This window comes from Pseudorasbora parva, chromosome 24 (assembly GCF_024679245.1).
Source record: "Pseudorasbora parva isolate DD20220531a chromosome 24, ASM2467924v1, whole genome shotgun sequence".
NCBI lineage: Eukaryota > Metazoa > Chordata > Actinopteri > Cypriniformes > Gobionidae > Pseudorasbora > Pseudorasbora parva.
Window position 1 is genome coordinate 1,464,867 of NC_090195.1, and position 26,077 is coordinate 1,490,943.

At 44.4% G+C, this 26,077-nt stretch overlaps 2 protein-coding genes across 3 annotated transcripts in view; both read left to right on the forward strand.

Moving 5' to 3' along the window:
- sspo (SCO-spondin) overlaps positions 1–17,635 on the forward strand; it is a 163,341-nt gene extending 145,706 nt beyond the window's left edge. Inside the window, exons 107-109 of the mRNA XM_067434918.1 lie at positions 3,101–3,231; positions 12,690–12,840; positions 16,867–17,635. Coding sequence (XP_067291019.1) covers positions 3,101–3,231; positions 12,690–12,840; positions 16,867–16,889 — 305 coding nt within the window. The 3' untranslated portion in view covers positions 16,890–17,635. The remainder of the gene's footprint in view (positions 1–3,100; positions 3,232–12,689; positions 12,841–16,866) is intronic.
- Positions 17,636–18,035: 400 nt separating this feature from the next.
- kcnh2b (potassium voltage-gated channel, subfamily H (eag-related), member 2b) overlaps positions 18,036–26,077 on the forward strand; it is a 259,045-nt gene continuing 251,003 nt past the window's right edge. For both annotated transcript variants that reach the window (XM_067434464.1, XM_067434465.1), the window contains exon 1: positions 18,036–18,878. In XM_067434464.1, the coding sequence (XP_067290565.1) occupies positions 18,803–18,878 (76 nt within the window). In that variant the 5' untranslated portion in view covers positions 18,036–18,802. The remainder of the gene's footprint in view (positions 18,879–26,077) is intronic.

The window sequence follows — 26,077 nt, forward strand, 5'->3', positions numbered from 1 at the left end:
CTCCAAGTTTGAGTCAAACTACAGCAGAGGAACTACATTTCAACACAAACAACACAAAAAGAGATTGCAGGACCCTGTAAATTCCTCTCAGTGAAAAGGATTAGTTCAGTATAAAAATGCTGACTTGTGAAAAAAAGTTTCAGGAGTAACGACTGCATTTAAATGCAGGAGCAAATCTTCTAAATCAGTGGGAGATCTGCAGAAAACATTGGTGAACGTGAAAAATAAACTACTACTAACTATATAACCATCCATACATAGAATGGCAAACAAGCATATATTAAGGAATCTGTGTTTGTCTGAGAATAACAAACAGGTAAAAATGTATCAAGTTTAATTTTTTTATATTTGTGAACATGCTAACTAACACGCTTTACATGCACATAACTAACACATGCAAACACTTAACATGCAATAACTGATGCTTAACATATAGTAACTAACATGCTTAATATGCGAATAATAACATGCTTAACATGCACATAACTAACACGCTTAACATACAATAACTGACATGCTTAACATACAGTAACTGACATGCTTAACATACAGTAACTGACATGCTTAACATACAATAACTGACATGCTTAACATACAGTAACTGACATGCTTAACATACAATAACTGACATGCTTAACATATAGTAACTAACATGCTTAACATACAGTAACTAACATGCTTAACATACACATAACTAACACATACAATAACTGACATGCTTAACATACAATAACTGACATGCTTAACATACAGTAACTAACATGCTTAACATACAATAACTGACTTGCTTAACATACAGTAAATGACATGCTTAACATACAGTAACTGACATGCTTAACATACAGTAACTGACATGCTTAACATACAATAACTGACATGCTTAACATACAATAACTGACATGCTTAACATACAGTAACTGACATGCTTAACATACAGTAACTGACATGCTTAACATACAGTAACTGACATGCTTAACATACAATAACTGACATGCTTAACATACAGTAACTGACATGCTTAACATACAGTAACTGACATGCTTAACATACAGTAACTGACATGCTTAACATACAATAACTGACATGCTTAACATACAATAACTGACATGCTTAACATACAATAACTGACATGCTTAACATACAGTAACTGACATGCTTAACATACAGTAACTGACATGCTTAACATACAATAACTGACATGCTTAACATACAATAACTGACATGCTTAACATACAATAACTGACATGCTTAACATACAATAACTGACATGCTTAACATACAATAACTGACATGCTTAACATACAATAACTGATATGCTTAACATACAATAACTGATATGCTTAACATACAATAACTGACATGCTTAACATACAGTAACTAACATGCTTAACATGCAAATAACTTAACATGCACATAACTAACACATGCAATAACTGACATGCTTAACATACAGTAACTAACATGCTTAACATGCAAATAACTTAACATACACATAACTAACACATGCAATAACTTAACATGCTTAACATACAGTAACTAACATGCTTAACATGCACATAACTAACACATGCAATAACTGACATGCTTTACATACAGTAACTAACATGCTTAACATACAGTAAGTGACATGCTTAACATACAGTAACTAACATGCTTAACATACACATAACTAACACATACAATAACTGACATGCTTAACATACAGTAACTAACATGCTTAACATACAGTAACTAACATGCTTAACATACAGTAACTAACATGCTTAACATACACATAACTAACACATACAATAACTGACATGCTTAACATACAATAACTGACATGCTTAACATACAGTAACTAACATGCTTAACATACAATAACTGACATGCTTAACATACAATAACTGACATGCTTAACATACAGTAACTAACATGCTTAACATGCACATAACTAACATGCTTAACATACAGTAACTAACATGCTTAACATACAGTAACTAACATGCTTAACATACAATAACTGACATGCTTAACATACAGTAACTAACATGCTTAACATACAATAACTGACATGCTTAACATACAATAACTGACATGCTTAACATACAGTAACTAACATGCTTAACATGCACATAACTAACATGCTTAACATACAGTAACTAACATGCTTAACATACAGTAACTAACATGCTTAACATACACATAACTAACACATACAATAACTGACATGCTTAACATACAATAACTGACATGCTTAACATACAGTAACTAACATGCCTAACACATACAATAACTGACATGCTTAACATACAATAACTGACATGCTTAACATACAGTAACTAACATGCCTAACACATACAATAACTGACATGCTTAACATACAGTAACTAACATGCCTAACACATACAATAACTGACATGCTTAACATACAATAACTGACATGCTTAACATACAGTAACTAACATGCCTAACACATACAATAACTGACATGCTTAACATACAATAACTGACATGCTTAACATACAATAACTGACATGCTTAACATACAGTAACTAACATGCTTAACATGCACATAACTAACACATACAATAACTGACATGCTTAACATACAATAACTGACATGCTTAACATGCACATAACTAGCACATAACTAGCATGATAATAACATATCACTATCATCTATTCAGACTAGATTATTTTGCATATTTTGGGTCTTAAGCAGTTAATGGTAATGCTAATACATTTTGATGTTTGATTATAAGGATTTTTTGTATGATATTTTAGCAATGTGTATATTAAAGCCAACATGAAATGTTATTCGACCCTGTAATACACAATCTTTCTGAGGGGAAATCGGATATTTAGCCAGGGGAAAAAATGTTGAAGCAAGTCAATGAAAAATTACAAAACCAAAAAAATGTTCTTTATAAAATCATGCACAGATGATCTTTGCACATTAAGAATACTGTACTAAGAAAGAAAACGAGTTGATTTTAATTTTAATGTTGGTTTTAAAATGCATTTTCTCCTTATTCTGCATGTGCATCCATTAATCCTCGTTTCTCTCTCCCTCCTCCTGTCCCATTTTCTCCCGTGAACATCACTTTCTCGTCTCCAGAGGATCCTGTTGCCGAGTGCCGTCGTTACACTGAGGTCAGGAACATCACCAAGGGCGACTGTCGCCTGGACAACGTGGAGGTCAGCTTCTGCAGAGGGCGCTGTTTATCCAGGACTGATGTCATTCTGGAGGTGTGTGTTATTCTCTCTGAATGATCTGAGAAGTGCTGCATGGACCATCTGTGTATTTCTACTTATGTATTATGTGTTATAAATGCATCAGTGTAGCTTATACTGTTAGGTCAATAGCAAACATATACTAATCAGGCATAACATTATGACCGACAGGTGTGAAGTGAATAACTCTGATGATCTCTTCCTCACGGCTCCTGTTAGTGGGTGGGATATATTAGGCAGCAAGTGAACATTTTGTCCTCAAAGTCGATGTGTTAGAAGCAAGCGGCAACCTCCCGCGATGTCTCTTGAAGCCAATACCGAAGTAATGTAAACTGCAGTTCATCGACTGGCCACTAGAGCGGCTCCAGAAGGAGCAGAATCTCAGCCCCATGTTAAAAATTTTATAGCGAAAAAAAAAAACATGTTTACAGTCTGGGACAAATTGTTGTTTTGGTCTATAGGGCTAATTTTGCCCTTCATGACGACTGTGAGGGGGTGAATTTATTTATAACTCATTCGTTTACATTATATAAAGCCTTAAAGTTCTGCATAATTAAGGGGGCGTGGCCACTTTGACTGACAGGTGGATAGCCATTTATCCGCTGTCTGTTAGTCATCGCGTCACCTAAGCTCCGCCCACATCCTGCCTCTTTGGCCATTTTCTGTTATCCGGGAGTGACACGCGATGACGCGCTCGCAAGATCACCGCCCAGCTCCCCCCTACTTTAAGCTTCAGGACGGCTTATCGGAATCTAATGTGTGACGTCACGGACACTACATCCATATTTTTTTACAGTCTGTGGTTGGAAGCAGGAGAAATGGGCAAGCGTAAGGATTGGAGCGAGTTTGACAAGAGCCAAATTGTGACGGCTAGACGACTGGGTCAGAGCATCTCCAAAACTGCAGCTCTTGTGGGCTGTTCCCGGTCTGCAGTGGTCAGTATCTTTCAAAAGTGCTCCAAGGAAGGACCAGTGGAGAACCGGCCACAGGGTCATGGGCGGCCAAGGCTCATTGATGCACGTGGGGAGCGAAGGCTGGCCCGTGTGGTCCGATCAAACAGACGAGCTACTGGAGCTCAAACTGCTCCAGAAGTTAATGCTGGTTCTGATAGAAAGCTGGTCTGAGGAATCACGTGTTCTTTTACATCATGTGGATGGCCGGGTGTGTGTGTGTGGCTTACCTGGGGAACACATGGCCCCAGGATGCACTATGGGAAGAAGGCAAGCCGGCGGAGGCAGTGTGATGCTTTGGCCAATGTTCTGCTGGAAAACCTTGAGTCCTCCATCCATGTGGATGCTACTTTGACACGCTCCACATACCTAAGCATTGCTGAGACCATGTTCAGCCTTTCATGGAAACGGTATTCTGGTGGCTGTGGCTCTTCCAGCAGGATAATGCTCCTGACACAAAGCACAAATGCTTCAGGAATGGTTTGAGGAGCTCAACAACCAGTTTGAGGCGTCGACTCGGCCTCCAGATTCCCCAGATCTCAATCCAATCGAGCATCTGTGGGATGAGCTGAACAAACAAGTCCGATCCATGAAGGCCCCACCTCACAACTTAAAGGACTTAAAGGATCTGCTGCTAACATCTTGGTGCCAGATACCACAGCACACCTTCAGGGGTCTAGAGGAGTCGACGGGTCAGCAAAAGGGGGACCAACACAATATAGTCATAATGTTATGCCATGTTTATATACAAGAGAACTCAACTCAGCCTTCAAAATATTATGTTGTACATTCGAAAAGATTAAAGACAGTTTTTACTTTTAAAACCAAGAACAATATTTGATGTAATATTTCCTGATATCATTCATTAAGCCATTGATGATTTACGATAAATTCTAGTAATAGATACGTCTTACAATGTACAACAGTAATTAATATCAGTTATTTATGATACCTCATGTAGTATATAAAAGTCCATCATAGAGCAGATTAATGAACAGCACAACACGACCAAAGCACCACATCTATCAGGCGGCGGCTGTTCTCTGCTCTTGAAGGGCCACATCTATCAGGCGGCGGCTGTTCTCTGCTCTTGAAGGGCCACATCTATCAGGCGGCGGCTGTTCTCTGCTCTTGAAGGGCCACATCTATCAGGCGGCGGCTGTTCTCTGCTCTTGAAGGGCCACATCTATCAGGCGGCTGCTCTCTGCTCTTGAAGCGCCACATCTATCAGGCGGCGGCTGTTCTCTGCTCTTGAAGGGCCACATCTATCAGGCGGCGGCTGTTCTCTGCTCTTGAAGGGCCACATCTATCAGGCGGCGGCTGTTCTCTGCTCTTGAAGCGCCACATCTATCAGGCGGCGGCTGTTCTCTGCTCTTGAAGGGCCACATCTATCAGGCGGCGGCTGTTCTCTGCTCTTGAAGCGCCACATCTATCAGGCGGCGGCTGTTCTCTGCTCTTGAAGCGCCACATCTATCAGGCGGCGGCTGTTCTCTGCTCTTGAAGGGCCACATCTATCAGGCGGCGGCTGTTCTCTGCTCTTGAAGCGCCACATCTATCAGGCGGCTGTTCTCTGCTCTTGAAGCGCCACATCTATCAGGCGGCGGCTGTTCTCTGCTCTTGAAGGGCCACATCTATCAGGCGGCGGCTGTTCTCTGCTCTTGAAGGGCCACATCTATCAGGCGGCTGTTCTCTGCTCTTGAAGGGCCACATCTATCAGGCGGCTGTTCTCTGCTCTTGAAGGGCCACATCTATCAGGCGGCGGCTGTTCTCTGCTCTTGAAGGCCCACATCTATCAGGCGGCGGCTGTTCTCTGCTCTTGAAGGGCCACATCTATCAGGCGGCGGCTGTTCTCTGCTCTTGAAGGGCCACATCTATCAGGCGGCGGCTGTTCTCTGCTCTTGAAGGGCCACATCTATCAGGCGGCGGCTGTTCTCTGCTCTTGAAGCGCCACATCTATCAGGCGGCTGTTCTCTGCTCTTGAAGCGCCACATCTATCAGGCGGCGGCTGTTCTCTGCTCTTGAAGCGCCACATCTATCAGGCGGCGGCTGTTCTCTGCTCTTGAAGGGCCACATCTATCAGGCGGCGGCTGTTCTCTGCTCTTGATGCGCCACATCTATCAGACGGCGGCTGTTCTCTGCTCTTGAAGCGCCACATCTATCAGGCGGCTGTTCTCTGCTCTTGAAGCGCCACATCTATCAGGCGGCGGCTGTTCTCTGCTCTTGAAGCGCCACATCTATCAGGCGGCGGCTGTTCTCTGCTCTTGAAGGGCCACATCTATCAGGCGGCGGCTGTTCTCTGCTCTTGAAGGGCCACATCTATCAGGCGGCGGCTGTTCTCTGCTCTTGAAGGGCCACATCTATCAGGCGGCGGCTGTTCTCTGCTTTTGAAGCGCCACATCTATCAGGCGGCGGCTGTTCTCTGCTTTTGAAGCGCCACATCTATCAGGCGGCGGCTGTTCTCTGCTCTTGAAGGGCCACATCTATCAGGCGGCGGCTGTTCTCTGCTCTTGAAGGGCCACATCTATCAGGCGGCTGTTCTCTGCTCTTGAAGCGCCACATCTATCAGGCGGCTGTTCTCTGCTCTTGAAGCGCCACATCTATCAGGCGGCGGTTGTTCTCTGCTCTTGAAGCGCCACATCTATCAGGCGGCGGCTGTTCTCTGCTCTTGAAGGGCCACATCTATCAGGCGGCGGCTGTTCTCTGCTCTTGAAGCGCCACATCTATCAGGCGGCGGCTGTTCTCTGCTCTTGAAGCGCCACATCTATCAGGCGGCTGTTCTCTGCTCTTGAAGGGCCACATCTATCAGGCGGCGGCTGTTCTCTGCTCTTGAAGCGCCACATCTATCAGGCGGCGGCTGTTCTCTGCTCTTGAAGCGCCACATCTATCAGGCGGCGGCTGTTCTCTGCTTTTGAAGGGCCACATCTATCAGGCGGCGGCTGTTCTCTGCTCTTGAAGGGCCACATCTATCAGGCGGCGGCTGTTCTCTGCTTTTGAAGGGCCACATCTATCAGGCGGCGGCTGTTCTCTGCTTTTGAAGGGCCACATCTATCAGGCGGCTGCTGTTCTCTGCTTTTGAAGCGCCACATCTATCAGGCGGCTGTTCTCTGCTCTTGAAGGGCCACATCTATCAGGCGGCGGCTGTTCTCTGCTTTTGAAGGGCCACATCTATCAGGCGGCGGCTGTTCTCTGCTCTTGAAGCGCCACATCTATCAGGCGGCTGTTCTCTGCTCTTGAAGGGCCACATCTATCAGGCGGCGGCTGTTCTCTGCTTTTGAAGGGCCACATCTATCAGGCGGCGGCTGTTCTCTGCTCTTGAAGGGCCACATCTATCAGGCGGCGGCTGTTCTCTGCTCTTGAAGCGCCACATCTATCAGGCGGCTGTTCTCTGCTCTTGAAGGGCCACATCTATCAGGCGGCGGCTGTTCTCTGCTTTTGAAGGGCCACATCTATCAGGCGGCGGCTGTTCTCTGCTCTTGAAGGGCCACATCTATCAGGCGGCTGTTCTCTGCTCTTGAAGGGCCACATCTATCAGGCGGCGGCTGTTCTCTGCTTTTGAAGCGCCACATCTATCAGGCGGCTGTTCTCTGCTCTTGAAGGGCCACATCTATCAGGCGGCGGCTGTTCTCTGCTTTTGAAGGGCCACATCTATCAGGCGGCGGCTGTTCTCTGCTCTTGAAGGGCCACATCTATCAGGCGGCGGCTGTTCTCTGCTCTTGAAGGGCCACATCTATCAGGCGGCGGCTGTTCTCTGCTCTTGAAGGGCCACATCTATCAGGCGGCTGTTCTCTGCTCTTGAAGCGCCACATCTATCAGGCGGCTGCTCTCTGCTCTTGAAGCGCCACATCTATCAGGCGGCTGTTCTCTGCTCTTGAAGGGCCACATCTATCAGGCGGCGGCTGTTCTCTGCTCTTGAAGGGCCACATCTATCAGGCGGCTGTTCTCTGCTCTTGAAGCGCCACATCTATCAGGCGGCGGCTGTTCTCTGCTCTTGAAGCGCCACATCTATCAGGCGGCGGCTGTTCTCTGCTCTTGAAGCGCCACATCTATCAGGCGGCGGCTGTTCTCTGCTCTTGAAGGGCCACATCTATCAGGCGGCGGCTGTTCTCTGCTCTTGAAGGGCCACATCTATCAGGCGGCGGCTGTTCTCTGCTCTTGAAGCGCCACATCTATCAGGCGGCTGTTCTCTGCTCTTGAAGCGCCACATCTATCAGGCGGCGGCTGTTCTCTGCTCTTGAAGCACCACATCTATCAGGCGGCGGCTGTTCTCTGCTCTTGAAGGGCCACATCTATCAGGCGGCTGTTCTCTGCTCTTGAAGCGCCACATCTATCAGGCGGCGGCTGTTCTCTGCTCTTGAAGGGCCACATCTATCAGGCGGCGGCTGTTCTCTGCTCTTGGAGCGCCACATCTATCAGGCGGCGGCTGTTCTCTGCTCTTGAAGCGCCACATCTATCAGGCGGCGGCTGTTCTCTGCTCTTGAAGCGCCACATCTATCAGGCGGCGGCTGTTCTCTGCTCTTGAAGCGCCACATCTATCAGGCGGCGGCTGTTCTCTGCTCTTGAAGGGCCACATCTATCAGGTGGTGGCTGTTCTCTGCTCTTGAAGGGCCACATCTATCAGGCGGCGGCTGTTCTCTGCTCTTGAAGCGCCACATCTATCAGGCGGCGGCTGTTCTCTGCTCTTGAAGCGCCACATCTATCAGGCGGCGGCTGTTCTCTGCTCTTGAAGCGCCACATCTATCAGGCGGCGGCTGTTCTCTGCTCTTGAAGCGCCACATCTATCAGGCGGCGGCTGTTCTCTGCTCTTGAAGCGCCACATCTATCAGGCGGCGGCTGTTCTCTGCTCTTGAAGCGCCACATCTATCAGGCGGCGGCTGTTCTCTGCTCTTGAAGCGCCACATCTATCAGGCGGCGGCTGTTCTCTGCTCTTGAAGGGCCACATCTATCAGGAGGCGGCTGTTCTCTGCTCCTGAAGCGCCACATCTATCAGGCGGCGGCTGTTCTCTGCTCTTGAAGGGCCACATCTATCAGGCGGCGGCTGTTCTCTGCTCTTGAAGCGCCACATCTATCAGGCGGCGGCTGTTCTCTGCTCTTGAAGGGCCACATCTATCAGGCGGCGGCTGTTCTCTGTTCTTGAAGGGCCACATCTATCAGGCGGCGGCTGTTCTCTGCTCTTGAAGGGCCACATCTATCAGGCGGCGGCTGTTCTCTGCTTTTGAAGCGCCACATCTATCAGGCGGCTGTTCTCTGCTCTTGAAGCGCCACATCTATCAGGCGGCGGCTGTTCTCTGCTCTTGAAGGGCCACATCTATCAGGCGGCGGCTGTTCTCTGCTCTTGAAGCGCCACATCTATCAGGCGGCTGTTCTCTGCTCTTGAAGCGCCACATCTATCAGGCGGCGGCTGTTCTCTGCTCTTGAAGCGCCACATCTATCAGGCGGCGGCTGTTCTCTGCTCTTGAAGCGCCACATCTATCAGGCGGCGGCTGTTCTCTGCTCTTGAAGGGCCACATCTATCAGGCGGTGGCTGTTCTCTGCTCTTGAAGGGCCACATCTATCAGGCGGTGGCTGTTCTCTGCTCTTGAAGGGCCACATCTATCAGGCGGCGGCTGTTCTCTGCTCTTGAAGCGCCACATCTATCAGGCGACGGCTGTTCTCTGCTCTTGAAGCGCCACATCTATCAGGCGGCGGCTGTTCTCTGCTCTTGAAGCGCCACATCTATCAGGCGGCGGCTGTTCTCTGCTCTTGAAGCGCCACATCTATCAGGCGGCTGTTCTCTGCTCTTGAAGCGCCACATCTATCAGGCGGCGGCTGTTCTCTGCTCTTGAAGCGCCACATCTATCAGGCGGCGGCTGTTCTCTGCTCTTGAAGCGCCACATCTATCAGGCGGCGGCTGTTCTCTGCTCTTGAAGCGCCACATCTATCAGGCGGCGGCTGTTCTCTGCTCTTGAAGCGCCACATCTATCAGGCGGCTGTTCTCTGCTCTTGAAGCGCCACATCTATCAGGCGGCGGCTGTTCTCTGCTCTTGAAGGGCCACATCTATCAGGCGGCGGCTGTTCTCTGCTCTTGAAGCGCCACATCTATCAGGCGGCGGCTGTTCTCTGCTTTTGAAGCGCCACATCTATCAGGCGGCTGTTCTCTGCTCTTGAAGGGCCACATCTATCAGGCGGCGGCTGTTCTCTGCTTTTGAAGGGCCACATCTATCAGGCGGCGGCTGTTCTCTGCTCTTGAAGGGCCACATCTATCAGGCGGCGGCTGTTCTCTGCTCTTGAAGGGCCACATCTATCAGGCGGCGGCTGTTCTCTGCTCTTGAAGGGCCACATCTATCAGGCGGCTGTTCTCTGCTCTTGAAGCGCCACATCTATCAGGCGGCTGCTCTCTGCTCTTGAAGCGCCACATCTATCAGGCGGCTGTTCTCTGCTCTTGAAGGGCCACATCTATCAGGCGGCGGCTGTTCTCTGCTCTTGAAGGGCCACATCTATCAGGCGGCTGTTCTCTGCTCTTGAAGCGCCACATCTATCAGGCGGCGGCTGTTCTCTGCTCTTGAAGCGCCACATCTATCAGGCGGCGGCTGTTCTCTGCTCTTGAAGCGCCACATCTATCAGGCGGCGGCTGTTCTCTGCTCTTGAAGGGCCACATCTATCAGGCGGCGGCTGTTCTCTGCTCTTGAAGGGCCACATCTATCAGGCGGCGGCTGTTCTCTGCTCTTGAAGCGCCACATCTATCAGGCGGCTGTTCTCTGCTCTTGAAGCGCCACATCTATCAGGCGGCGGCTGTTCTCTGCTCTTGAAGCACCACATCTATCAGGCGGCGGCTGTTCTCTGCTCTTGAAGGGCCACATCTATCAGGCGGCTGTTCTCTGCTCTTGAAGCGCCACATCTATCAGGCGGCGGCTGTTCTCTGCTCTTGAAGGGCCACATCTATCAGGCGGCGGCTGTTCTCTGCTCTTGAAGGGCCACATCTATCAGGCGGCGGCTGTTCTCTGCTCTTGGAGCGCCACATCTATCAGGCGGCGGCTGTTCTCTGCTCTTGAAGCGCCACATCTATCAGGCGGCGGCTGTTCTCTGCTCTTGAAGCGCCACATCTATCAGGCGGCGGCTGTTCTCTGCTCTTGAAGCGCCACATCTATCAGGCGGCGGCTGTTCTCTGCTCTTGAAGGGCCACATCTATCAGGTGGTGGCTGTTCTCTGCTCTTGAAGGGCCACATCTATCAGGCGGCGGCTGTTCTCTGCTCTTGAAGCGCCACATCTATCAGGCGGCGGCTGTTCTCTGCTCTTGAAGCGCCACATCTATCAGGCGGCGGCTGTTCTCTGCTCTTGAAGCGCCACATCTATCAGGCGGCGGCTGTTCTCTGCTTTTGAAGCGCCACATCTATCAGGCGGCGGCTGCTCTCTGCTCTTGAAGCGCCACATCTATCAGGCGGCGGCTGTTCTCTGCTCTTGAAGGGCCACATCTATCAGGCGGCGGCTGTTCTCTGCTCTTGAAGGGCCACATCTATCAGGCGGCTGTTCTCTGCTCTTGAAGCGCCACATCTATCAGGCGGCGGCTGTTCTCTGCTCTTGAAGCGCCACATCTATCAGGCAGCTGTTCTCTGCTCTTGAAGCGCCACATCTATCAGGCGGCTGTTCTCTGCTCTTGAAGGGCCACATCTATCAGGCGGCGGCTGTTCTCTGCTTTTGAAGCGCCACATCTATCAGGCGGCGGCTGTTCTCTGCTCTTGAAGGGCCACATCTATCAGGCGGCGGCTGTTCTCTGCTCTTGAAGGGCCACATCTATCAGGCGGCGGCTGTTCTCTGCTTTTGAAGCGCCACATCTATCAGGCGGCTGCTCTCTGCTCTTGATTTAAATGTTTCATCAGTTACTGCAACTATTTTAAAATGTGTTTGAAATGGAAACTTCTGTCAGGTTGCTATGGAAACCAGTCTGCACACTCCAGCTTTAACAGCAAAACTCACACCTCTTTTTTTCTTCCCCTTCACATCTGCTCTCTCTCTCTCTCTCTCTCTCTCTCTCTCTCTCTCTCTCTCATGGACCGGAATCCTGGGATCATTTAGGGCGTTTCCTCTCCGGAGAGAGAGAGAGAGAGAGAGAGAGAGAGAGAGAGAGAGAGAGAGAGAGAGAGAGAGAGAGAGAGAGAGAGAGAGAGAGAGAGAGAGAGAGAGAGAGAGAGAGAGTGTGTGTGTGTGTGTGTGTGTGATAGAGAGAGAGAGCGAGCGAGCAGGCCATTGGCATTTGAGCAAATGTAGCGTGAAGACGATCTGAATTGTTATCTGTGTGTTTGTCTCATTTGATCTGTCCTCTCTCCCTCCCTCTCTCTCTCTCTTTCTTTCACACACACACACATACTCACTTTCTCTCACACACTCACACTCACACACTCTCTCTCCCTCTCTGTCACTCACTCACACACTCACTCTCTCTCACACACACTCCCTCACACACTCACTCTCTCTCTCTCTCTCTCTCACACACACACACACACACACACACACACACACACACACACACACACACACTCCCTCTCTCAGGAGCCGTACCTGCAGGCGTTGTGTGACTGCTGCAGTTATAGGCTGGACCCTCAGAGCCCGGTGCGTTTCCTCAGCCTGCGGTGTGCCAGCGGAGACGTGGAGCCTGTGGTCCTGCCCGTCATTCACAGCTGCGAGTGCACCAGCTGCCAGGGTGGGTAACGCCAGAGCACACCACTGTTAGTCCGGACAATGAGCCAAGATAACATACAAACAAACTGGACACTCTAAACAATGGACAGACCCAGCGGTTGGGTTAAATGTTTCCACAAACTTTTATTTTACCCAACTATTGTTTAAAATCACTGTATGTCTGGCTGAATAATAACACTGGACTATAACTGGACTAAAAAAACCCATTCACTGGACTAAAACAACCCATTCACTAGGCTAAAACAACCCATTCGCTAGGCTAAAACAACCCATTCACTGGACTAAAACAACCCATTCACTGGACTAAAACAACCCATTCACTGGACTAAAACAACCCATTCACTGGACTAAAACAACCCATTCACTGGACTAAAACAACCCATTCACTAGGCTAAAACAACCCATTCGCTAGGCTAAAACAACCCATTCACTGGGTTAAAACAACCCATTTGCTGGGTTAAAACAACCCATTTGCTTTAATATGCTGTAATTAGGAGTTTATTGAAGCAAAAGTTGTAGTTAATACACTCAAAAAAGCCTTTTTCAAGATTTATGCATTTAAATAAACAAGGCTTTTTTGAACTCCAACATTTCCCTCAATAAATTCCTAATTATGGCATATTATAATATGTCGTAATTAGGAACTTATTGAGGAAAATGTTTTAGTTCAAAAAGCCTAAAATCTTTGAAAATAAATAAATCTAAATTGAAAATTTAAATCTTGAAAAAGGCTCTCTCTATATATATATATATATATATGACATACATGATGTTCTTCCTCAAATACCTATAGGTAGTTGTTAAGTTTATGTATTAAGGGATATAGAATATGGTCACGCATTAATGTGCTTTATAAATACTTATAAACTGCATATCCTAGAAGTATGCATGCAAATAAGCAATTAGTTAATAATGAGAATTGGACCATAAACTAAAGTGACACAAATTTTGCCCAAATCTTCTTTACACATTTGAATTTTTTTGGGGGGTGAACTAAGTTATAGTTAATACCAACAGACATTTATCATTAACTTCATTCATGGACAAACATAAATCATTCATAGTTTTGTACATGTGGTATTTCCACCATGTTTTAACCAAAGCACCGTGTGATCGCGCTGTAACCCATGTACGCTGCGTTTCCAGCATGCCTGATCTCATTAGGCTCGTTCTCGTCAGTGTTTAGTCATTCATCGATGCGATTGATCTCATTAGCTAATTGAATCTGTGGGACTTCACTTAGAGGGGGCGCATTTTTTATCATACGCCGTCATGGAGCCGTTTCATTCAGATTGATATTTACTGATAAACTTTGTAAACAAAGCTGCAAAATTTGCTCTAAAAATGCCTTAAAATGAAATGAAATGTTTGAAGAGCACACCGAGGGTGCAGAAGAGATCGTCTGGCAGCTTTCAAGACGTCAGAACGACGAGACGAGCTCAAATAAACGTGAAACTGGATTTTCTGTGCCAATTATTAAGCAAACTGAAATGGATCCTAATTAACATGTCATTGTGAATTGTTGCGTTTGAATGCATTTGTGTATGCATGAAGAACAGCCATAAAGCTTCCTAGAACACTTATTTAGCCAGTTTGAGCGACCACAACATTTCCCATAATTCACCACAAGCATCAATTACACACATAATGGGCTTCCTTTGCTCTTTATTGTGTTGCACTAGCGCTAAAAGCTTCCTGTTTTTTTTGAGAAGTGAAAATGAGAAATACGAAACTGCAATGTCCGGTTTATCCCAAAAACACTGGCAAATGCACATCATGATCGCAACTTCTCAAAGGCAGATGAATACTTGTTTGAACCGTTAGCGGGTGGATTACTAAATAAATAAATAAAAATAAATGTTTTTTGTTGGTTTAACTTAAAAAAGTAAGTAACCTGGTTGCCTTAAAATTTTGAGTTTATTGAAATTAAAAATTTGAGTTGATACAATGAAGGAAATTTGTTTAATAAATAGAAACTCAAAATATTATTGTATTTGAACCGCAAAAATGCGATAAATCATGAAAATTGTCAGGAATCAGGAATGGAGGACCCAGATGCAGAGTGAACAATAATGACGGTTTATTAACGAGACAGATCAACAAGAGGGTGGTGGATGAGTGACAGTCCAAACACCAGGGCAGGGGACAGACACCACGATGATGGGCAGGGGAGGATGACCACTGAGACCAGTCCAGGCAGCCAACGAACTAGAGGACAGCTTGGGAGGCGACACCAGGCAGGGCGATGGTGGACCAATCCAGGCAGGAACCTGAGGCTTGATGTTCTCACAGAATCAGCTCCCGTCTAGGCTGAGAGGCAGCAGAGACAGCGGCCAGGGAAAACTCAGGACCGGAAACAACACAGGACACACACAAGACAAGACAACAAGAAATAACCCACATACTAACAACTATAAAATAAACAACCCTAAATAATAACTAGAGCTAGCAAAAAAAAAAAAAGGAAAATAAAACAAAAGGCAATCTCTATAAAAGACTGAATAAAATAAAAGGGGAAAACAGGAGAAAAATAAAATAAAAGGTAAGCTATCCAAAACAAGAAAACTGAACAATAAGGCTAGGGAGAAATACCAAAATAAAGCCTGGAGAAAAATGAGCAAAATAAAGTCAGAAACTTAACTAGACTAAAAAAATTCAGGAACAAAGAAAAAACTGAAAATAAATCCAAAGCTAGAAAAACAGGAGACACTAAATGTAGAACTGACTTGATACTGAGCTCAAAACTTGCACATAAATGCAACGACCCAGCAAAGACATGAGGGAAGGTAGCACAATATAAAGGGACCAGCGCACATGAGGAACAGGTGAGCACAATTAGTGAAACGAGGACTAGAATAGACTAAACAAGGGGCTGTGGTAACAGCAAACAAGGAGGCAGGACAAGAGGAACACATGACAAACACATAGAGATAGACAGATTCAAGACACAACGCAAACATAAGCCCCTTTCACACTGCGATTCCGGCGAATACACGGATAATGCGACCCGGCATTTGCTCCCGGGCCGCTAGATTTGGTCCATTCTCACTGCCAGCGAAATACCGTAATACGAGCGCTTTCACACACAACCCGTAACGGCCCCGGGTCGAGTTGACACGTGACATCCTGATGTGACGTATAACGGCGAGCGATCTCCGCTTCAGCGCGGATAGTAAGGAGCTCCGTGGTCTCGACTTGTGTCCAGTTTGCGCTCATTTCTGCTTGTTTAATTTTAGTTTCTTTTGTAGACGAACACTCTCTGCGTTTAAAACACCGACGAGCTCTTCTGGCACTGCAGGGTTGTGTTATTGAAAAAACAAGCTCTAGGAGTCGCACGATAACTACGTACACGTTGCGGCATTAGTTTTGGCTTTTGTTCACACAGCGCTCGCCCCGGATCGAATCCCGCAATGTTACTAGGTCCCCGACCCGGGTCGAATTCGGTAATCAATCCCGGGACGTGGTTGCTTTCACACAGAAGGCGACCCGGCAATGCTCCGGGAATATTGCGGGTCCGACGTGCAGTGTGAAAGGGGCTTTAGAAACATTAAACAAAGACAGAACAGACAAGACTGCCAGGGCCGAAACCCTGACAAAAATAGCACTATTTGGCATGTTTCACTGCGTCATCAGAAATAAAACACACACAATTACCCAATATGCTTACAAAATCTTTTAATAATATTTTAATAAAGGTTGTCGAATCTCAAAAAATGTTCATTGTATTAACTCAAAATTTTAAGGCAACCAGGTAAATTTTTCTAAATAATTGTTTACAGTGTATTGATCCTCCTTTGAGAAGTTCTTGCTGAAACTGTAATTATGATGTGCAGTTTTCGATTGGGATAAAATGCATGCATAAAATGGACGACTCCATATTTGTCTCTCATCAGGGACTAAATGTTGCTGACTGATTTAGGGACCATTCAGGCGTATTCAATGAATTTTTAGAAAGGTGTGAATCAAGAATGCAGGTTAAAATATTCCCAAAAGCCGTCAAATTGATCTGCTTTCCCTCTGTCCGCAGGTGGAGACCTGTCGAGACGCTGAATGGCCGCTGATGAATGCAGAGAGAGATGCTTCGTCCGTTCTTTACGTAGCTTGTCATTATATGACTGAACCTTTCCAATATTTGATATTTCCCAAAGCTCTACGAGATCCACAATCTGTACAGCCTTTAAATTATGTTTGGATTTATTACTTTTTCAATCTTTGATATGCTGTATTTCAATGAATCTAGCTCTTAATTATGATTATTATGAATATTATTATTGCCAAAGACAGTCTTCTTTTGCTTGTCATGACAACTGATTTCTTGGATAAATGTTTGTAGAAAATTATTGTATTATAAAAAAAAGCAGCTGTTAAATTTTACTAGTGTTTTCCCTTAAATGCACTGAGCTCTGTGGTTTGATATAAATTTATATATTATTTCTTGCACATGTATTTTAATGCATTTTTAAATTAACTTTATAATGCATTGTTATACGCTTTTAGAGAATATAATGCATTGAAACATGACGTAACATCTAAAAAATGCATTTTAACTTTGGCTACAGTTGTTTATGAACAGATACAATGCATTATAAGTGTATGCGTTTATTTCTAAATGTCCATAATTTCATCGATAGCCTCTTTTAAATGCATGGGTTTAACCACTGAAAATCTTCTCATAACTAATTTAATTAATTTTATGATTTTTGAGTTCAAACCGATTCCTTCATTATTATGCAAATCAAGCTGATTGAGAAAATGCAGGATATTTTGGTGATTTTACTGGTTTTAATGTCGCAATTAAACTATAACCTTTCTTTGGTAATGTGTTTATTTATTAGTGTGGCAGTTTATTGAAGATTGCACGACACAAATGCATTCATTTTGTCCCATTTGCACCTTGTTGTCATAGTGAATGAAAGGGATGGATGGGGAGGAGGATGCTGGGATGCTTCAAAGACAGTCTGGCTAAATATGGACAAAAGCGCCCTTGCGAAGCTCTGATTTCACACGGATTTTGCTATAAATGTCCGACTTTACTTATTTAGCATCTTAGTCTAATTAGCAAGAAGTTGCCAAATCGCTTTTATTGCCATAAAAACCCCGCGCAGACGCCGTTATGTCCACGCGGAGCGTCTTTTGTCTGCACGCGCGTGACGGCGCAGGGAAACCCCACGTCCGCGACGCGTGCACCGGCGATGACGTATCATGTACAGTCTGACAACGCGCGACACCGCCGAAGGTGGAAAACAAAGCGCACAAGGCTCGCGCGCGCAACTGTCAGGTGGAGCTGTCGGTGATCGCCCGACGGGATAACCGTTAAGTTTACCCGTGATTAACAAACCCGTGATTTCTGTTCATGTCCACAAAAATCCGTGCGACATCAAAGGGTTCGACACCTGCGAAAGGAGACAACGGGAAGAACCGAATACAGCTAAACATACTATAATTATTTAAGTTTAGCTGTGTTTGTAATTAGACGGACGCGAGTTCGTTGTTGTTGTTGGTCACCATCGAAACGGGAGGAGCGCGCGCCCTCTGAAGCGATAACAACCGTCACGCGTCTTTTTTTTCTTCTTCAAAGTACATTTTTCCCCCCGACGAATAAAAACTGAGGATCGCTTTAACTGGATAAAAGGATACCCAAGGACGTGACTATGGTATAAAAATTTGTCACGGAGTTCAGCGTCCCACATGTCACGAAGTAAATTGGTCTCACGTCATTTTTAAGAGATTACGCGACGTAAACAATCTTCCCATTGCGTTTGGAAACCGGAAACCGCTGTTTGGATACCGCACATCGCTCGTCGTTCTCCCGAGGGCTCGCTCGTGAGCGCCGCTGATGAAGTTCTCCAGAGCGCGGGAGGGTCGCGCATCGCCGTGTGGAGCCGCGCGTGCCCAGGGCGCGCAGAGCGTGGCGGGAAGGTCAGCTTGAGCTCGAGACACTCCGCTGGACCGAACGCGCGAGGATGCCGGTACGACGGGGGCACGTCGCGCCGCAAAACACTTTCCTCGACACGATCATCAGGAAATTCGAAAGTCAAAGTAAGTTCGTGTTTATTTACAGCGTTTAAATGTGTTTTTCCTCAGGAATACAGTTTTTTTTTTGGACGTGTACCGTGTTTTTCAGGTAACTTTTTATTCCTGTCAGAAAGATAACGGCCGAATCTACTCAAACGAAAGCGATTTTAAGTGTGAGATGAGCTAGAAATGGTGACAAATACATGTTACCACTCTTTACGGTGTGATATTCTATCAAATACATCGGAGAACAAGGTGAATAACTATAGTAAATGAATATGGAAGGTAGATAGTACCATGGTATATCAAAGTAACATGGTTTCACCACAGTACATTTTTATAAGGGTTGCTAATGAAACAGGTGTATCCAATAATACTGACATAATGCTAATGATGAGACCTTTTGCAGCCTATAGTAGTTTAGATGTTAAAATTGTAATTATTGTACGTGATCCAATAAAGAGAGAACCTCTGAGAAGAGGTACTTGATATATATATATATATATATATATATATATATATATATATATATATATATATATATATATATATATATATATATATATATATATATATTTATCAGTGGTCCGGTGGATGGGTCAGAGGTCACCCTGACTGGTCCATACGCAACAAACTGAGCTGCTCTGTGTATTCTGACAGCTTTCTCTCAGAACCAGCATTAACTTCTGGAGCAGTTTGAGCTCCAGTAGCTCGTCTGTTTGATCGGACCCCACGGGCCAGCCTTCGCTCCCCACGTGCATCAATGAGCCTTGGCCGCCCATGACCCTGTGGCCGGTTCTCCACTGGTCCTTCCTTGGAGCACTTTTGATAGATACTGACCACTGCAGACCGGGAACAGCCCACAAGAGCTGCAGTTTTGGAGATGCTCTAACCCAGTCGTCTAGCCGTCACAATCTGGCCAAACTCGCTCAAATCCTTACGCTTGCCCATTTCTCCTGCTTCACACACATCAACTCTGAGGACAAAATGTTCACTTGCTGCCTAATATATCCCACCCACTAACAGGAGCCGTGAGGAAAAGATCCTCAGTGTTATTCACATAATGTTATGCCTTTGTGTGTGTGTGTGTGTGTGTGTGTGTGTGTGTGTGTGTGTGTGTGTGTGTTTGTATATATATATGATGTTATATAGGCCATTATTGATCATGTAGTGTCGGAGCTTCATTATCAAGCTGTATATTATCCTTTATTTAAACCTGTGGTGGTTTTGTTCATAATATAGGCCTATAAATAGTCCTTTACATTAAGTGTTATCCAGTCAATCAACTTTATTAACTCTTATAGGTGATATTACAGCTTTTTAGTTATTAGTGACTATACAGAATCTTTTGTGAGAGTGTTGTATTAGGTCTGATCAGATAAATGCATCTAAACTCTGTTTTTAGACCAGGGTTTAACCTAGCATGTTCTGAACCTTTAAATTGCCTCAGTTTTCATGATGCATTCTCTGCTCGAACAGGTGTCAGACGTGGCTCTTCTTTCCTCCTAAGTTTTACTGGCTTTCAAAGAGCCAGTCTTCATTTCCATCGGTCTCAAACTGGACTTGATTTGATTCCTCTGATATCAATGAGTTATGCTGCAAATATGTGAATTTTGTGTATTGATGTTTGGCTCCGGTGAGGAATAGTGGGATATTTATTCCTATGGAATTCTTCTGTGCATCAGCTGACCGTCGTCCAGCGATTCCCACAGACATTTAGAATGAATACCGTCTTCAGTTAAATTATATTGGGGTATAATCTGTCAGTCCATAATTCACTTCTGAATGATTAATTATGCGTAGGTGTTAAACATACATGATTGATGTCAGTCCGTCCATGACACCTTTTCATCCATCCATCCATCCATCCATCCATCCATCCATCCATCCATCCATCCATCCATCCATCCATCCATGTCTTGAGCCATCCATCCATATATCCATCCATCCATGTCTTGATCCATCCATCCATCCATCCATCCATCCATCCATCCATGTCTTGATCCATCCATCCATCCATCCATCCATCCATCCATCCATCCATCCATGTCTTGATCCATCCGTCCATCCATCAATCCATCCATTCTTCTGTCTTGATCCATCCATCCATCCATCCATCCATGTCTTGATCCATCCATCCATCCATCCATCCATCCATCCAACAATCCATCCATCCATCCATGTCTTGATCCATCCATCCATCCTTCTATGGCTTGATCCATCCATCCATCCATCCATCCATCCATCCATCCATCCATCCATCCATCCATCCATCCATCCATCCATCACAACTTTTCCCATCAGGCATTAGCTCCTCATACTCTCACTCATATAATAACGTGTCTTGCAGTTGAATATTTAATAAGGAATTACAGTAGTTGATAATGAAAACCCAAAGCATTTGAAACGGCTTCTGAATTATGCAACAAATCAAGTCTGGTCAGAAGTGACAGAAATCAATATTTTCCTTAACCTTACCACTACCCTTTCTCTTTTAAGATGCCACGTCTCTCCCTCAGGCGCTTTAAATAATGAATCACCTTCCATCAGAACCCATCGCAAGCTTTTGAGAAGTGCTTTGGCGGTATTAAAGAGCAAGAGTCCGCATTTCTGTATGCGCTGCATTGACTATAAGTCGCCACTCACAGTGTTTCTCCTTCAGCGTTTCTCTCCAGATGGCTTGGATCTGTTTTTCTAGCCTTGATGTCTCGCACAAGAACACTGTGTGCCTCTCGATGTGATATCGCACCCGAATATTAAAAACCCAAGGAGTGTTTTCTCTCCAGTGTTCAGTGGATGATATGAGATGTCAGATGAGAATATTAGCTGCAACAAAACAATAAGCCAAAAATAAAACAGGCTCCCAGTGTCCCACAGCTGATATGACACTTTTTACTTGATATTTGTGAACCGTCATTAAACATGAGCAGTAGAACTGCGAGACGACAGCAAACACAACGGCTGAAGACAGCGCCAGTGAGATGAGTCCCTCGAGACACCTACGAGAACATCCGGCAGATAGATCCATCCATCCATCCATCCATCCATCCATCCATCCATCCATCCATCGTTCTGACTTGTTCTATCATCCATCCATCTATCTTGTTCTATCATCTATCGTTCTGACTTGTTCTATCATCCATCCATCCATCCATCTTTCTGTCTCTATCTATCTATCTATCTATCTATCTATCTATCTATCTATCTATCTATCTATCTATCTATCTATCTATCTATCTATCTATCTATCTATCTATCTATCTATCTATCTATCTATCTATCTATCGTTCAATCTATCTATTGTTCTATCTATCGTTCTATCATGCTGTCTTGTTCCATCCATCCATCCATCCATCCATCCATCCATCCATCCATCCATCCATCCATCCATCCATCTTGTTCTCTCCATCTATCGTTCTGTCTTGTTCTGTCATCCATCCATCCATTAATCTTGTTTTTTCATCTATCGTTCTTTCTTGAACCATCCATCCATCCATCCATCCATCCATCCATCCATCCATCCATCCATCTTGTTCTCTCCATCTATCGTTCTGTCTTGTTCTGTCATCCATCCATCCATTAATCTTGTTTTTTCATCTATCGTTCTTTCTTGATCAATCCATCCATCCATCCATCCATCCATCCATCCATCCATCCATCCATCCATCCATCCATCCATCCATCCATCCATCCATCCATCCATCGTTCTGACTTGTTCTATCATCCATCCATCCATCCATCCATCCATCCATCCATCCATCCATACATCTATCTTGTTCTATCATCTATCGTTCTGTCTCCATCCATCCATCCATCCATCCATCCATCCATCCATCCATCCATCCATCCATCTTGTTCTGTCCATCTATCGTTCTGTCTCCATCCATCCATCTATCCATCCATCCATCCATCCATCCATCCATCCATCCGTTTGTTCTTCTTTCTCATCTCATTGTTAGTGTGTTACTGTAACGCAAAGCCTCTGGCAGACGGGAGCATCAGAGGAGATTGTGAGGTGCACATTTCCCCACCGCACTGAACTTTGCTCAGCGTTAGGGTGGAGTATTTATAGTTTTCTATATAAAGTTGTGTTTTTCCATCGCCTGCTTCACTGTCACATCGCTGCTGAGTTGTCATGGTCTACTTCTGCCAGTGTTCTGGGATGCAGAGTGGTTGCTATGCCCGTCTCTCTCTCTCTCTCTCTCTCTCTCTCTCTCTCTCTCTGTGTGTGTGTAATGGAGAGCGGGTGAGATCACAGTCTTATCGGCGCTGTCAGAGGAGTTGGTGTGATTAAATTTCACCATGGTACAAGTGTCCATTCTTTCTTGTGTTCTCTCCTTCTCTCTTTCAGCCTCTGTTGCTCTTGTTCTCTAACGCACAGACCCTTTACGTCAATCAAGATTTTGCCGCAGATGTATTTGCATTGATATTAGTGTGCATGACAGCGCTGCGTTATTTACACCTCAGAGCGATAAAGAAACATGGTGTAAAGAGAGGGACGTGCCCCAAACAAGTCATGTTGTGTGTAGGAGTTTGGTAATTACACCTTACCCCTTAACTCAGCTGTTTAACACATTTGCATGTCTTCTGTTTTTCATATGAATATGCTAGGGATGCAACAATACTCAATATAATAATGAACCGTTCGGTACGGCATTGACGGTTCAATATGCGCGATTTTTTCGGTTTGGCATTTAATTAATTATTTCCATTTCTCTCCGTTTATTTCGGCTCTTTTTGAGAGTGCCTGTGAGTCTATGCGCTGATATGAGCAAATATCCAATCATATGCACTAAAGTTAAGGGGTTAGCCGCGTTTTAAAGCCGTGCCGGTAAAACATTTCATTCGCGTGCTATACACTGTTTTGCATTGAGCACTAAACGTCTGTCAAACACACGTGATTACTGGACAGTCTTACTGTGCTAATACAGTCAAACACACACACGGTTCACATATAAACACAGTCGGTTATGTCTAAAGTGAAAGTAAAATCGCGTGTGTGTGTATATGAGATGTGAGCAGGTCTTCAATTGACAGCAGCCCAGCCTAGTCCTTAAAGGGACAGTTCACCTCTAATATGATGTTATTAATTTAATACAGTAGCTTTTCATCAATGTTGTATATTGAAGACTATGTAGTTTTAATTTTAGCCTACATTTATTCATTTAATTTCATACTTAAAGCTCCACTGTGTGATATTTTCCCCCCATCTAGCGGTGTAAAGCTATATGACCATCCAGTGAATATTAGTTTCTGTTCCTCTCAATTCTGATTTCGTTTAAACTCCTTCGGTGGCCGATTTAGTCCAAGATTAACTTGGCAATCCCCCTCTTCACATTCGGCACGGTGCCATCGAGTGTTAAAACGTGAAAGGCGAAGCTTGATCTTACGGGTATGTCCCTCTTTGGCTACTGTACTTTCAAGATGGAGGAGCAACATGGCGACCGGCATTCGAACCCCTCACCCGTATGTGTTTTCAACGGCATATTATAAACTTACCAGAATACTTTATTACTTGAAAGAAGTAAATATACATTAATGAGGAAATATATTTTTGAAAGAACTAAGTGTTTTTAGCTGAGAATAAACTAAAAAAGTTACACAGTGTAGCTTTAAATGCTACTGTTAATCTTTATATATATATATATATATATATATATATATATATATATATATATATATATATATATATATATATATATATTTACACTGGGAGTAAAGTACACTAGGTAAAGTTTTAAGTTTAAGTAAGGATTTTCAAGTCTTTTAAGTAAAATAAAGAAAGAGTATTGCAATAAAAACATTTTCTCCCTAACCTTTTTCTGTCGCCTAAGAATTGAATAGCAAAAGAACCGAATCAAATCAAAAAACTGTGGTTGAAAACCGAGGTGTGTATTGAACTGTGGGCTAACTGTATTGTTGCATCCCTAGCATATGCACATATGGCTGTTTAGGTGTGTGTTTCCGTCTAACAGTCTTTTCTCGGGTTCGGAAGATAAGCTGGCAGGAGAAGGAGCGCACTAACACCTGTATAAAACCTTCAAACACACGTACAATTAACTCGCTCTCCTCCGTGTTAAAGCCACACAAAGAGGATTCGCCGTTTCCTCCGCCGTTCTCTTTCAGCTGTTCCTCACTGCTAAATGCATTGTTCTGTTCTCTCAGGAGAGATGGCTGAATGTTCCTTCCTCACAGATAAAAGCATAGAGGAGTTCACTTTCATCCAGTCAAATGTTCCTTTCTTTCTCTGTGTCTGTCAGAGACTAATCCACCGTGAGAGAGAACATTATAATCAATCAGGAGTTTGAATGATTCTATCGATTTATCGATCGCTCCATCTATCGTTCTAACATTATATTTATCGTTCCATCCAGCGTTCCAGTTGTCTGTCTGTCTGTCTGTCTGTCTGTCTGTCTGTCTGTCTGTCTGTCTGTCTGTCTGTCTGTCTGTCTGTCTGTCTGTCTGTCTGTCTGTCTGTCTATCTATCTATCTATCTATCTATCTATCTATCTATCTATCTATCTATCTATCTATCTATCTATCTATCTATCTATCTATCTATCTATCTATCTATCGTTCTATCTATCGTTCTATCTATCGTTCTATCTATCGTTCTATCTGTCTATCTGTCTGTCTATCTATCTATCTATCTATCTATCTATCTATCTATCTATCTATCTATCTATCTATCTATCTATCTATCTATCTATCGTTCTATCTATCGTTCTATCTATCGTTCTATCTATCTATCTATCTATCTATCTATCTATCTATCTATCTATCTATCTATCTATCTATCTATCTATCTATCTATCTATCTATCTATCTATCTATCTATCTATCTATCTATCTATCTATCTATCTATCATCTGTCGTTCTGTCAGTCATTATATTGTCCCGTCTATCCATCTAATCACACCCAGCTGAGTTAGTATATAGTTATACATAACTATGTAGAGATAAAACTCGTTCTTTCGGTCTTGAGATCAGTGTTTTGGGTTCTTTAAAGCACCAGAACATCTCTTTATCTGTCTATTTGTGGGGCTTGTATAACATTGAAACCATAACCTTTAAACTTGAAAGCTTTTAAAGCTATTTATAATCTGTCAGTCAAGTTGACATCAGAGTTTTTGAGTGATCTGTTCCTTTAAAGCCTTGACTGACTGTGCTTTGGCTTTTATTACCCCCGGCTCAAAGGTGGAGATCAGTTGTAAAGAGACGGC